At 37.9% G+C, this 15,061-nt stretch overlaps 1 protein-coding gene across 1 annotated transcript; it reads right to left on the bottom strand.

The window, feature by feature from the left end:
• Positions 1-5,047: 5,047 nt before the first annotated feature.
• Positions 5,048-14,676, bottom strand: LOC144634602 (uncharacterized). The gene is made up of 7 exons (XM_078493618.1): positions 14,507-14,676; positions 13,358-13,614; positions 9,966-10,080; positions 8,995-9,117; positions 8,667-8,706; positions 8,003-8,138; positions 5,048-6,299 (listed from the first exon to the last, which is right to left on the bottom strand). The coding sequence occupies exons 1-7, from the start codon at positions 14,592-14,594 to the stop codon at positions 5,781-5,783; spliced, it is 1,278 nt and encodes a 425-aa protein (XP_078349744.1). The 5' UTR covers positions 14,595-14,676; the 3' UTR covers positions 5,048-5,780.
• Between the last annotated feature and the right edge of the window lie 385 nt (positions 14,677-15,061).

Below are 15,061 nucleotides of genomic sequence, written 5' to 3'. Positions count from 1 at the left end.
CCTCGGTATTTTTAGAACCGGTTACATGCACTTATGTCTCTAATATGTTAAAACACGACAGTCAGACAAAGAAACAAAAAAATTAATACTAAATTAGTCTTAATTGATTTTGATTTTTACCTCGGTGCCTCTGTACATAAACCCTTCACGTGGCTTTAGACCCTCAGGGTGTCGAATGTGGTCAGAGTCACTCAACTGACATAAGACCTTATCGTTTATTGGTAGACCGATGTTGATTGACACGCATTTACTTTCAATGGTACATTGCGCTCTGCAAGAAGCACGCATTCCAATGCTTAATGAAACATTCTTAATCAGATGGTCATGCAAAGCATATCCAACGATTGGTGTGCTAAACTTGAGATGTCGGCAGACATCTGCGGATACAAGAAATGAGAACAAAATGGCCAAAAATATACATACATATGTTATAGTTAACATTAAGGTGCTTTTAAAGGAATATTCGACTGTATACAGCAATGAAACATCACTGAAACATCTGGAACGTTTTAAATGATCATTTTAAGTAGCCCCTGTGTGATTTAGGCCTAGTTCAAACGTCGTGCTTCTGCCGTGTCGAACTTAATTGCAATAAGGTTCGACTGTGGCACGGCAAAAACAGGACTCTGATTCAGAAGTCGTGCAAGAGTCGTACCAAGTTCAGGATTTACTGAAGCTACGTAACAGTTATTCAGCGGTGATCCAACAAAAATGGCGCCGTATTCGAAATTGCAGCGAAATCCCCTACTTTAAAAATCATTGCAAGACTCAATTAAAAGACGTACAGAAAGGCAACTGAAAATACTTTTCCTTTTGCAAGCACGTCAAATGCTGTTATTGCAAGTTTGTTTCCTAACTACCCTCCAATTAACTTCGAAGAACTCCACTGCTGGCTGTTCGAGCCTATCGACCTCGTCCCAGGGTCTTCTCGGCGACGAGTTTTCAAAATGGCGGCTTGTACAACGGCCATCTTGAAAGCGGAGTAAACCCTGGAACGAAGTTGCAGTCTGGCAAGAATAACAGTCAATGCGCATAATCCGTAAAGGAGAATTCTCCACGGGTTTCCTCGTAATTCCCCGCGGGAATGTTCTCGCGCCAAAATACATTAATGTAATTTATGAATTTTGTTTGGTGCGGCAAATAGGCTTTGGCGGATTGTACTAGCATAATTTTTGACATAACTGGAGCAAAAAGCATAATTTGTTAAACGAGCACTGCCACGGCATAATAATTAGCAAATTATAGCAAATATGGAGTAAATTCACAAAATTTAGTAAGTATGGTGTATTTTCTACAGAAATAAATTCAATTTAGGCAGTATGTTCTTGCAATTCATTTTTAGCTATACAGGTGTGATTGTTAAGTCGTTGGAGGCATTTTACAAACGGTTCAGAGATATGAGCAGCTGATTTGGACAGCTGACGGCCGAGACAAACTGCCATAAATCACAAATAAATTTACAACACCACTATTTGAAAAATATCACAATTTGGTGTCGTTATTGCACGCCTCTATGTACAGAATCTGTGTCATTTTGTGAGCATAATTTCGGGAATCAGGAGCATAATTTGGGAATTCTGGCATAATTTTGGCATAACTTGTCAAAATTTCGAGCACTGCAAGTAGCATAATATGCCATTTTTAGGAGCACAATCCGCCAAGCCTAGCGGCAAAAGCATGACGTGCCAGAGTCGTGTAGTACGGCAAGGCGTGTCGAACTAAATTGCTTTGTCGAACTTAATTCAAATGTTTGATTCAGACGCCGTGCTTCTACCGCGCTTTGGTCGAACTTAATTCCTTAATAATGTTTGGCACGGCAGAAGCACGGCGTCTAAACTAGGCCTACATTGACAATTTCTAAAAATAATTTTTGCCTACTCTTAATTACGGCTAGATCTTAAAAGAAAAGATTTGAATAATTTAAGAGACAAGTGTTCACATAATTTTATTTTCCTGTTATTTTTTAATTGTAAGTTAAACAACAAAGGCTTCTGTTCCACCTTTTTGGCTTTTTGAAAATTCCGTGTAAGGCAAATACTTTTAAGATCAGTGCTATCCGTGTTCCATTCCTCAAAAGTTGAAAAAGTGTTTTTTTTCCCTTGAAAAAAAATTAACATTAGTGTGTTTTTAATAAAAAAATGTGACATTGTCAGAACTGTCAAATATACGTCCAGTTGAATGTGTAATTATTGGATTTAAAGTACCCGTTGTCTTTTTTATGTTTTTATGTTGTTGCCCTTCTTCTTTATCGCAGTAAAATCGCAAATAACGGCCCAGGGGGCCCGTTTCTCGAAAGTTCCGGACACTTTTCGGGCCCGTAAAGCCATTTTTAATCGTCTGTATTTTTAAAAAACAGAGAAGTGTATAGGCCTGAAAGTTTGTATTAAGGGAACCTCTGTTCGCATTAAAGTTATGCGTATACAAGTCAACTCTGTTATCCTAAGGTTTGAGATTTTGCTAAGGCTCTCCGGGTGCGAAAACTTTCCGGGACCTTCGAGAAACGGCCCCCTGGTCCAAATTTAAGAGGGAGTTTACCGGAGTCTGTAGCCAATATTTTCTCCAAAATATATTCCATTAGGCTTCAAGCAATTCCATCTTACTGCAGGGCTATCCTGGTAGATCAGTGACAGCTTTTCACATAATTAGATTTTGGAAAATTCATTGTGAATCATCGTTTCGTGAATGTTTAAACTGCCAAGCACATTTTGAATATAGGCGCTGTATACGCGCTTTGAAATTCTAGCGGGCTTTATTTTTTTATAGAACATAGGTAAAAACTTTAAAAACCCAGTTTCCCCGATGTGCGACTTCGCCTCTAGTTTCTTGTTTTGTCGTTGAAATGACCTTTGTTACCGAAATATCTCATCAGAAACGTTCTACCAGCTTAACTGGAACTGATGCAGTGCCGAAGATCGAAAGGCAAGATAAAAAAAGAATCAATGAAATTTATTGCTCTTTTTTGGGGTAACGTGTACGCCACCATTTTGCCGTGAACCAGCGAGCGAAATTGACTGGAAATTATTAGCAAAACAAGCCGGACTCCAGAAACGCTTTAAGGTAGGAAAACATTTTTTGGCTACAAAGAGAAGGCATAGCATGTAACGTTTGTTTTGTTTTTAAATCGAAATTAGCAGCGAATGTGAAAAACGTGCTAAGCGAACGCATAAAAGTGTTAAATGAAATTAAAAAAATCTGACCAAACTTGAATGCGTAAAAACTTGCCAACTTTTTAGAATCTTATGTTAGTCGGAGAAAGGGTCATGGATTGGAAATGTGAATGGAATGTTTTTTCTTTTCATTTGTGAAGAAGTCACCAATGAAAAAATTAACTGAGCTTTCACTTTTAATTCACACATGCTGCGTTTTTATGTAACTACCGTTAGCGGCCAAGATCCTTGTAAGTTCTGTGCTTTTTTAATACTATATTCTAAACCAACAAGAAGATGGCTTACCTATGTCCTAGAAGACAATAATGCACTTTTGAGGTCTAAGCAAAGCATCTGAACGTCTTCGCCTAACGGCTCGAGCATCCACTAGTAGCATTATTTTCTTATAGAACATAGAAAACCATCTCTTAGTAGGTAAGCTGCCCTTACCTGGGTTTGCAGCCGATAAACAACTAAGCCAAGCTTCCCAAGTTGCAAACACCAACAGCAGTGGCAATACCGAGGAGGAATAATGTTTCATTGGTAAAAGCTCGTCATCCTCTCATTGATGATAAAGGGTCTTTGAATTTTTCTTAGTTTATACTCAGGTCAACAACTCATTAAGTCGCAAATTAAACACCACTGACACTGTTTCTGGTTTTAAGCCTAAACCTGTTTACGCACAGCGAGTTGTTTTTATTACTAGTAATCAATTATTCATCGTGTTAGTTGAATTCATAACATTCATCCGTAAATTTAATTTAAGTCTGCTAGTGACACGAATAATACTTCACTCGCACTCACTTAAAGTATGTATATATCCTGCAGTTATAGTATACGCAATCATCTATATTCAGGTCAGACTGAACTGCTTGCATAGTTCCGATCCATCGCTATATAAAATACGTTATGTCGTAGGACTGGCGTTACAAATTAAAGGGACTGTGTGATGGCTGAGTTAAGTTTGTCTAATTAAGTTTGGCCAAATACTCGCTATGAAACTTTATGTTTGCGAAGAAACTACTTCTTTGGATCTAAACTGATAAAATCACCGCTTCATTGCAACCAAATGTGTTTCCTCGACATTATAATTTAAAGTTGCAAGCAAACGAGACTAACTTTGAAAACTGTTCAGCCCAACAATATTATAAAAACCCATATGACAATCTATTTCAATCTTCGTCACTTTTGGCCATCCATACCTACTTTTGTATTTGCTGTGTAAAAGTTCCTTCACTGTTTTAAGCGGTTATTTTTACATATCAGCGATTTCCCATGCCTAAATGTGGCTAAATCCGTTTCACAGTCCCTTTTATGCGTTTTGAAAGCATTAATAGAAAACGTTATTTAAAGGGCATTTTTCGTTAAAAATGGAAAAGAATGAATAGTAGTTAGCGACATTTTTATAAATCGGTTTTTTGAAAAATCGCTAAATTCGCTAAAATAAAGTGTCGCCAAAGTTTATGTCATAATTGAAACGGGTTATCGGGTTTTAATGTATGAAAAACATGGGATAACAATTCCTGCCTCCCAAAACAAGGCTAAGAAGTTTTTTATATCTTAAGAACAACAATTCATTCTGTTTAGGAAGATTTGAATTTATCTATACGAAACATCTCATCAAGTCGCAAAGACCACAGATACTGTTTCTAGTAATTAGCTCAAGCCTGTTTAATAATAATAATAATAATAATAATAATAATAATAATAATAATAATAATAATAATAATAATAATAATAATAATAAACATTTTTACACACAATGTGTATTATTACCTTATTACACGAAATTTTGGCGACACGTTAATTTAGCTGTAATAAGCTACCGCAGTAATTAATTATCCATCGTATTAGATGAATTCATAACATTACTCCGTAAATTTTACTAGAGTCTGCTAGTGTGACATAAATGATAACTTCACTCCCACTCACTTTAGGTATGTATTTATCTTTCAGTTTTAGTACAACCAATCATCTTTATTCAGATAAAAACTGCTTGCTTCGGTCCAATCTATTGCAATAAAATAAGTTATGTCGTAGGGCTGCCGTTACCAATTTTTGCGTTTTGAAAGCATTTTATGATAGAAAACAAATAAGGTTTGTCATATTTAAATGACATTTTTCGCCAGGCCCTTTTATGTCATAAAAGACGGTTTATTGGGTTTCAATTTATGAAAAACATGGGATAACAATTCTTGCCTCCCAAAACAAGGCTAAGAAGTTTATTATTCCTTAAATATAGTCTGTTTAGGAAGAATTGAATTTCTCTCACGGAATTGAATTTTCGAATGGGATACTTTTGTAACGGTAGTAACAAGACATGAAGGCAGCCAAGAAAAACAAAACAAGCAACTTAAGCTGGAGACATTTTAAATAAGAGAAGGTTGTTCTTTGAAGGAAGGACCGTAAATTCGAGAGACTATTTTTACTATTTTTTAGTACTTTTCTACACATGAATTTTCGTGCGTTACGTGAATTGCTTCCTTGATAGAATTGTCTGGATTTAAAAATATGTCTACGCCTTACACTAAGCGGTATCACCGACAGTCTTGGAATTTATATGCTGTGAATGTATGTTGGCTTGTGAGATCATATTAGCTAGCACCTGTGTAATTTGTACTCATACAAAACACGTTACTGAATTAAGATATATCCCATGGCTTTGATGTGCTTGTCTCCATTATCTGGACCTATAGTAGCTTCATTTCCGCAAGTGTTTGTGTCGTCGTGGTTACCTCCAGTACCAAAACCGATTCTGGAATCACAAGTTTTGCAGTCATTTTCATTGTTACTAAGGATACCGATTCTTGCTTTAGCTTTTTCTGGCTTGTCTTGAACTAAATTGAAACCTTCCTTGTTACAATGGCTTTGTAAGGAGGCCTGAGAGCCAACAAGTGTCTTCCACGTGTTTCGACCCAGTGAGGTGGCGCGGTATTGCTCGTCGGAAATCAGTGAGTACAGAGAGTTGGCTTGCTTGTTGATGACAATGAAATTGATCTGTTGACCGATTTTCATACCGAGGCAGATTTTAGAGAAGGACGTGTTCCAGTAGGTCGGTAGCTTAGTCTCTTGAAAGTCAAACCCAGTCTTTCCTTCTTCTGGATTGAATGTTTCCTCATTACTCCAAAGGTTAGAATCGAAGTGGAAGTTTCCCTAAAAACACAATATAACTTTTTAAATTATGTCAACGTTTGAACGAACAGGCTATACCTTGTATTTTAAAACACCGTCGATATCAAAGTATTTCAGAACAACGATAGGTGCTAAAATGGGCTGACACTGCAAAAACCGAAAGAATGACGAAACGTTAAACCGAATTTTAAAACAAGGTTACCGTGGTAAAAGTAAGAACCATGAAAAATGTGTCACAGCTATACGAGAACTTCTTTTCAAAAGTGTAAAAGGAACTGCATGGCCCTCCTTCCCTTTTGTACTTCCGAGGACATTGTCAGACTGACAGACTGTCAACACTACTCATCATGTATGTATGTTTAAGGGAAGATTCCAAGCTCGAAAATTGGTGAAAAAAGCTGGGTAATAGGAAGAGTATGCTAGTCCATCGCAGGTTTACCACGAGCAGTAAATTCGCCGGTACCCATTTATACACGTGGGTGGAGATAGGCACAGTGCGAGTAAAGTGTCTTGCCTAATAATGAAACGCAGTAACCCGCTCGATCCGGAGTCCAGCGGACCAACCGCCTACCGCGCCTGCCACATAGCTTATTGGCAGAGAGTGCAAGGTAGTAATTGGAAGATCATGGATTCGACTCATGGTAGCACTTGAATTTTTTCCAAGTGTGCCCATTTAATTCACTGATAAACATCATCTTTCCAAATATACTATCATCATAGCTAAACTGCGAGCAGTCAAGCGTGTCACGCAAAACACGAATGGGAATCGAGATCGAGCAACTTGCGGCGAAGCCTTTTCTGGTCCCCATTAATCTCGTACCCAGATGTCTACTTACCACGGTAGTACACATCTGGTCAAGTGCGTTCAGTTCGCCAATCTGATTGGTCGATGAACAGCTTCAGCATTTGCGCGCGGATGATGCAAACATTGTTTCGCACGCGCGCACCGTACGTTAGCTAGTAGGAAAATATTTGGTTTTAAAGGCTATTCTACAAACGCGTCGTGTTTTGAACGTTACTAATGCGAATAAGCTATAGATACAGTTTGTTGTTCAAGCTTGTTAGAACAAAATGTTTTAAAATGACGATATTCGTGGGTAAAAAGATGGGCGAAAAACTTTGCAAATCTGACGCGTACTTGACGCGTACAGCTAGCTTGTACGCGTCAAACATAGCGCGCGCTTTTCCCACCGTTGAAGGCTGGTTTGAGTGTTTTAATTTATCAGCAAAAACACGACTGGCAGCTTTTTTTCTTCCTCAACTCTATTTCAAGATTGTGTTCCTTGTCTTTCCTTGTATAGGAAAGAAGTTTATTAGCTATTTACAGCGGCCAAGTGAGCTTTTCATCTACTAAATTGCCGAGCATTCGTAGTCGCGTCGTGTGTCACATTTCTGGCACATTTGACGCGAGCAAAATCCGACTTTACCAGATGTTCTCTCCGAGGGTTGAGAAGATCTGGGTACGAAATTAGGTCCCCATAGGAAACGACTGTTCGCAGTCTAATCGTTCAGGAGTATAAACGTTCATTTGTTCTTCAAAACGTGCGGTAAAGCATATATTGTATTTTCACACACACACATGCAAAAAAACAAAGTGATATCACCCCTGGACATAACTTGCTCTATTCCATGACAGCTTAAATTAAAAGCCACCGTTAATTTATACCTCAGTTGATTGTCATGAATTAGTAATTAGGTTGAATAAAATATAAAATATAAAATACCTTGTTACCGTCCATTTTCATGACCATCGTCCACCCACCACCTCCACATGCTCCAAGGTCATTAGTCATGTGACAGTAGACAGGAAGTTCAAGGGATGCTCCCAGCCTCAGCGGATAGGCTCTATTACCTACAGACCTTAGGAATATGAAAGATGGAATAAACTCTTGCATAACTATTTAACGTGACCTTTCTAATTACAGTCAAACCTTCATAAAGCGGCCACCTATGTGGAAATGGAAAGTGGCCGCTGAATAGCGGCTCGTTAATTACTAAAATTCTAATTTTTATGGATCATTTAACTCAACTCAACTCAACTCAACTTAACGTTTATGTTTTTTTTTTAACATACAATTTACAAAAGTGCTTACCCCACTACTAGTTATGTAATGTAAATTTTTATGGCGGTTTGAAAGTTGTAATTAAAAAAAAAATGCGTGGAACACAGTTGCTGGGTGTTGTTCTTTTCCATTCACTTGCATCGTCTGGTAATTCCTGAAGGAAAACAGTATTCAGAACACCAAAATCCAAAATGTCTCTTAAACTGATAACAAATTAAATCGCACAGCATAATATATGCGACTTTTGGTTTCTTCGTTGATTCATTTTGTTTCTCGGCCATTTTGGCCGTTAGCAAAAATGATCAAAAACAGAACTTGTACTCACATATTCATGTCAAACAGTTCCTTGCAGGACCGGGCCACCGCTGAGGAACGGAAATAATACACTGTCAAGAACTGGTCCTTGATTATTATTGAATTTTGGTAACGGAAAGCGCTGACTTAACCTAGCAATCTCTGGAAGCATAAATATCACCGCATTCTAGTTCATTTTTATAGCATACTAGTATCCACAGTCATGCTAATCACAAAACACAACCAGGAAAGGCAGCCATGCACTAAGGTCCTGGAGTAAGCATCCTTTCGACAAAACCACAGTTTTGATCACCAAGTAAAAATTATTTCATAATGATTAATTCTTAATTGAACTCTACCTGAACACGTGCGTCCATCGCCGGTGTACCACGCCTTGCAAGTACAATTATACGACCCAATGGTATCTGTACAGTTTGCGTTCACGTGACAATCATTCCTGCCGTTCACGCATTCATCGACATCTAACAGTATTAGTAAAACAGTAAGCAGTAAGTTTATTATTTACAAATTTGTTTCCAGTGGTCCTGTGTGACAAAACAGCCAAGCTACTCTAGCCGAGATATAATATAGCTCGCACTTCAACTAGGTAAAGGATAACATTAATGTGACACTAATAATCATCCAGTTCAAATCTCACCAAGGGACCAAAGCAACGAAAAACAATTTCTGATAAGGATTTGACAGCATCCTTTCATGTATGGTTAAGCATTGAAAAAATTAGAAAAAAAATGTGCTTAACGTTTACGACCTCGAATAAAAGAGTAACTTGTGACAAGCTCAGTTTTACACAAAACGCATAAGAATAAAGCACAAAGTTCGTTCAGAGATAAAAATTAAAAATGTAAATCACATCTTGAGGTTTACTTAGTCCAGTAATTTGCTGTTATCGATGTCTGAGGATTGACATGTCAAGCAGCTCGCAGCACAAAGCTTCGAAACTTTCAAAAAATTACGTTTTACTTAGTTCATTGAGTGCAGTTCGCTACTAAATTTGTATTTTACTTTCACGACTTACATCAATATGAACAATAAAATTACATTCTGTTTTCAAAGTAGCGTTTGCTTGATCTTGCTTTTTTCTCTTCGATTCTAGGAAGAACTGCTTTCAATCAGCTTTGAACGTTGAAGGTTTTCTGTAAATGCTTCCCTCCATGTCATTAAGAAGTAATCGCATGTTTCCTCGTAGAATAAAGAATCGGTATCACTTGCGTTTTCAGCAATTGCAGATATTATTCCTTAATTTCACTCGACCCATGCAATTACGGATTACCTACACTAAAAGGCTACACTTTAGTGCCATTTTGTTCACCTTTTTCGCATTGTTCACCCGTGTAACCAGTCGGACACACACAAATATATTTCTTGTCCGTGAATCCGTTCAGGCACGTCGCATAATGAGCACATGGGTTACTGGAACATGGATTCTGATGATAGAAAAACGTTTGTTTGCTAAAACTTGAAAATTATGTTCATAATATTCTTAAGGGACGGACCATTATTTTTTTAGGGGGGGGGGGGGGAGGATGAAAAATATTGAAAAAAATTGTTTGCAGGGCCTGGAAAGACAAAATAAATTGTTTGCAAACACGATATGTATAACAAAAAATAGTAAGAATTTCGAAAAAAAGAATGTTTGCAGAGGTACATAAACTAAAAAAAAGTTTGCAGAGGAAAATTTTTCATTCCCCCCCCTCCAAGAAAATAATGGTCCGACCCTAATATCTATTTAAAGGAATGGTGACTTGGATAACATTCACATCCGTATTACTATGGTAATTTGAGCCTTGCATTTATCGCGGAAAAAGCAACACACATAGAAACCTGTAGTTTACGATCTCGCTGACCACGAGTCTCCTAAAGCTCAGCGGTTAGAGCGCCCCCCCCCCCCCCCCCCTCGGCGGTATCTAGAGGGTGAACAGTTCACTCCCACTGGAGGTACTGAGATATTTTATTTTCTGAATAATTTGATCCGATGGAACGTATGTAATGAATGTAATTCTTCAATAGCCCCTAAGGTAGTTTTGTATTAATTCTTTGATAGCGCATTTTTCGCGATTCCTTGTCTATCAACAAACATAAACAAACAAACAAACAAACAAACAAACAAACAGGTAGACCGACACAGACAGACAGACAGACAGACAGACAGACAGACAGACAATCCCTTGAAAAATATATTTGGATAAACACACTCTTCTCGTTGTAAGAATTTGGAACATACCGTTAACTGATTTTGAATTTCCTACCTCGAGATTGTCTAATTGGCGTGGGTCGTGGGTCGTGCGTCGTGGGTCGTGCGTCGTGAGTCGTGGGTCGTGGGTCGTGGGTCGTGGGTCGTGGGTCGTGGGTCGTGGGTCGTGGGTCGTGGGTCGTGGGTCGTGGGTCGTGGGTCGTGGGTCGTGGGTCGTGGGTGTATAAGCCGAATTACCAGCTATCTCTGGATTTTAAATTTACCGAAAAATGTGTGACGCTTAACAAGGCCGAAAATTTCAACTCACTCATTCAAAGACCTCGGATGGAGGTGTTACAAAATACGTTGCATGAGACTACCGCTAGAACTTCCCCTCTCTTTCCCCTTTGAACGCTGGCCCCGCAGTTAGCCACGCAGTCTACTAGTTCGCAGAAAAACTGAAAAATCTTAAACAAAAAAGAACACCCTTAAAACGATTGCATCGACAAGGACAAGTTTCTTCAGTTTGGCTGGTAAGCAAATCAGCTACTTCTATTTCTGCCATTTCATCTGTGTAAAATCGGAATTTTAATCAGGGACCAGTGTGTGGATCAGTGGCAAACTAGTGTCGAAATATTTCCACTGGGTTTCTTGTTTCTTGGTTTCGCAGGATATATGCAAAAATAACATAAACCTTTTTATTTTAAAATAATGGTCTAAAATGTAACTTTAGTCAGTTCAACAAAATGAAACGTTTATTTTGCTACAGTGCTTGACATTGCAAGTTTTGATTTCCCTTTAATCTCTTTAAACGCGGCCTTCGATAGTGTATCAAGCTTCAATTGAAAACGGAAGGTCAAACCTCGACGCACCTTCACCGCATTCAAACATTTTTATAGGCAGCTTTTCTTCCTATTTCGGGGAATTTCGTTTCTTATTGATGTGTTAGGGACGGACCATTATTTTCTTGGAGGGGGGGGGGGGGGGGATAAAAAATTCTCCTCTGCAAACTTTTTTTTTTTAGTTTATGTACCTCTGCAAACAATTTTTTTCGAAATTCTTACTATTTTTTGTTATACATATCGTGTTTGCAAATAATTTATTTCCAGGTCCTGCAAACAATTTTTTTCAATATTTTTCATTCCCCCCCCCCTCCAAAAAAATAATGGTCCGCCCCTTAGTATGAGAAAAAAATAGCTGCTGAGTGTAAATAGCATATCAATAAACACAATGTTTAATTGTACATCATACAACAGTGTACAGCAACTACTGCCTCGCATCCTTGACACCTTTCGTTTGACATCTGTCACTCATTTATACTTTGACCTAAAACACAACGTCACGATAACTTAGTCACTCGAAGGTCACGCTTTCCTGAACATTCCCGTTTTCCCAGGTATAAGAGTGTTTTTACTTTTAAATGTTTTACATCTGAACCAAAGTGCTTTGAAACAATGGCGCAGAAAAGTCCACATATCACCATTTTCAAACATTTTTTAATAAAGCCCCAAAAAGCTTCGTAAATTGTCACGATACCGGTAATGTATGAAACTTTAAATTATGAAATTAAAACCGTATCTTCGAAGTACTTGTCTTGTTTTTGGCATATTTCTGTCGTTTGACCGCGGTCGACGACAAAACTGCAAGTTCGGATTCTGAAACACCAATATCGATGTGGCCTTGTGAAACAAATCTCTAGTACTTAAAACCGGTGTGCAGTTATTAAGTCATTTCAAGAATATAAATAGTTCCTTTCGCTATAGTGCAAGTTTTGATAATGCTTCCGCAAATGCTTTCAGTAAACATGTACATTTCACCTACTTTTAACCAATCATACTTGAGCGTTCCCACGCCACTAATTGGATCACTGGTAGGAAGCGATCAACTGAAAAGAAACTTTTTTTTTCCATATTAAGAGGAATAAAAACTTGGCCATGCACAGGAAAAAAAAATCCATTAGGTGTTCTCTAGAAATCCCTTAAAGTTTGACTCGAGAAGTTGTAACTTTTTCACTTGAAATGACCAAGAAAAGCCACGAATCTTTAAAAATTATAAAATATATTGGCTAGCGTGACTTCTCTGATAAAATTGGAAAATCAAATAAGTGAATAACATGATCATTTAATCGATATGAAAAAAAAAAACCACCAAGCTACCTACATAAAATCGTTTAATAAATTGGTTGTTACCAAAACGGGACCCAAACGCCGATCAGAAAATTCTCATTCGGAAAACAGCCTGCACGCCAAGGTCAAGCAAATACTTGCAATTTTCGGCCCACTTCCGTAAAACTGTCCGGCAGACATGAAGGGAAAAAAGCGAAACGGTGCGCCAGACATAAAAGAAAAACATGTTTTTGTTAATAAGAAAAACGGTATCCAAAAATAACAAATCGGTGAGAATGCTCCTTTGCATCGGGGGCGAACTTGCCACGACCCAAAACCCACTACCGACCCACGACCCACGACCCACGACCCACGACCCACGACCCACGACCCACCCACCCACGCCATTTAGTTTGACCCTCCTACCTCGGTGCCTCTGTACTTAAAACCTTCAAGTGGTTTAAGATCCTCAGGGTGTCGAATGTGGTCAGAGTCACTTAACTGACATAAGACCATATCGTTTATTGGTGGACCAATGTTGATTGACACGCATTTACTTTCAATGGTACATCGCCCTCTACAAGAGGCTTGCATTCCCAAGCTTGAAGAAATGTTCTTAATCACATGGTCATGCAGAGCATATCCCTCGATTGGCGTGCTAAACTTGAGATGTCGGCAGAGATCTGCAGATATCAGGAATGAGAACATGGCTATTACATCAAGGACAGTATTCAATTTACTAACTTTAACCTTAAGGGTGAGTTCGATTGGGAAATCTAAACTTCGGATAATATAAATAAAATAAATAAAACACAAAATGCAAATGATTTTAACTTACCGAAATTCATCTCCAATTAAAAAAAAAAAATCCAAACTTTGATTTCATGAATTTGTTATTTTGCGTATTTTGCGTTTTTATTGTTTGGAACTGCAAAGCTGTTCTCGTGAGTGGCGGTCATTGATGGGCCAACTGTGAGTGCGTAATTGCGAACAAGTTAAACCATAGAGGTGTCTGTTTTAGCTTAAACTTTTTGAACTTATATAAATTGCTGTATGAAGAAAGTTGAAAGCTGAAACGATACTCATCTTTTTCTTTAAAAACAATTTGATTTGTGTTATAATAAAATAATTTTCAAGTATTAAAGAAACCCAATTATTTGCGACATTGACAGAACTGGCAAACATTCAGCTTGCACGTTTTTGAATATTTAATTATTGGATTTGATGGTAATTCTTTAAAAGCACCTGTAAAGTGTCCGTTGTCCGTTTTATAGAGTTGTCCATCATAAAGAGAGTTAAGTAGCAGAAAAATAGCGAAAAACGGTCTGGGACAGATTTAAAGAAAGATTTGATCGATGTCGGTAGCCAATATGTCCTCAAAAATGAATTTCATTTAGCTGCTAGCAATTTTAATTACTAAAATATGACTGCTTAGCTTATTTAGGTCATTGACAGCTTTTTACGGAGCCGGACTTTATAAAATCCATCGCGAACCTTAATATTGTGTCTGTTTGCCTAAAAGGGGCACAATTTTAAATTCCAAACCATTAAGAAACTTTTTCAAGTTTACCTTACCTGGGTTCACAGCAGAGATACAACTGAGCCACGCTGCCCAAGCTGCAAGCAACGGCAATAGCAACACGGACAAGAAATAGTCTTTCATTGGTAAAAGCACGTCATTTTCTTATTGATGAAAAAAAGATCTTTGAAATTTCTCTTAGTTTATGCCCAGTAGCACCTCGACAAGTTGTATGGACCATGGATACTGTTTCTAGTTTTCAGCTCAAAACTGTTTACACAAAGTTAGTGTTTATTATTACTGCTAATCAATTATTCATCGTATGAAATGAATTCATACCAACATTTTGTAAATTCAATTTAAGTCTCCCAGTGTGTCAACAATAATAACATCACTCACAAGCACTTACAATATGCACTCGCGACAAGGCTATGCTCATTTATTCTTGACCTACAAGGTCCGAAATTTAAAGCAAAACAAAGTTTTCGATCATATCTCACAGTCTTCATCAGCAAAGTAAGCTCTGGATAAAAAAAAAATATTTTAAATTGCGAGACCATGGACATCAAAAGGAAAATCAAGGATGCGATCCACGTCAGACGCGAACGTTC

The sequence above is a fragment of the Oculina patagonica genome, chromosome 13 (genome assembly GCF_052425735.1).
Source record: "Oculina patagonica isolate OP01 chromosome 13, crgOcupat, whole genome shotgun sequence".
NCBI lineage: Eukaryota > Metazoa > Cnidaria > Anthozoa > Scleractinia > Oculinidae > Oculina > Oculina patagonica.
Note: the sequence above shows the minus strand (reverse complement) of the source record. Positions and strands in the feature narration are given on the sequence as shown.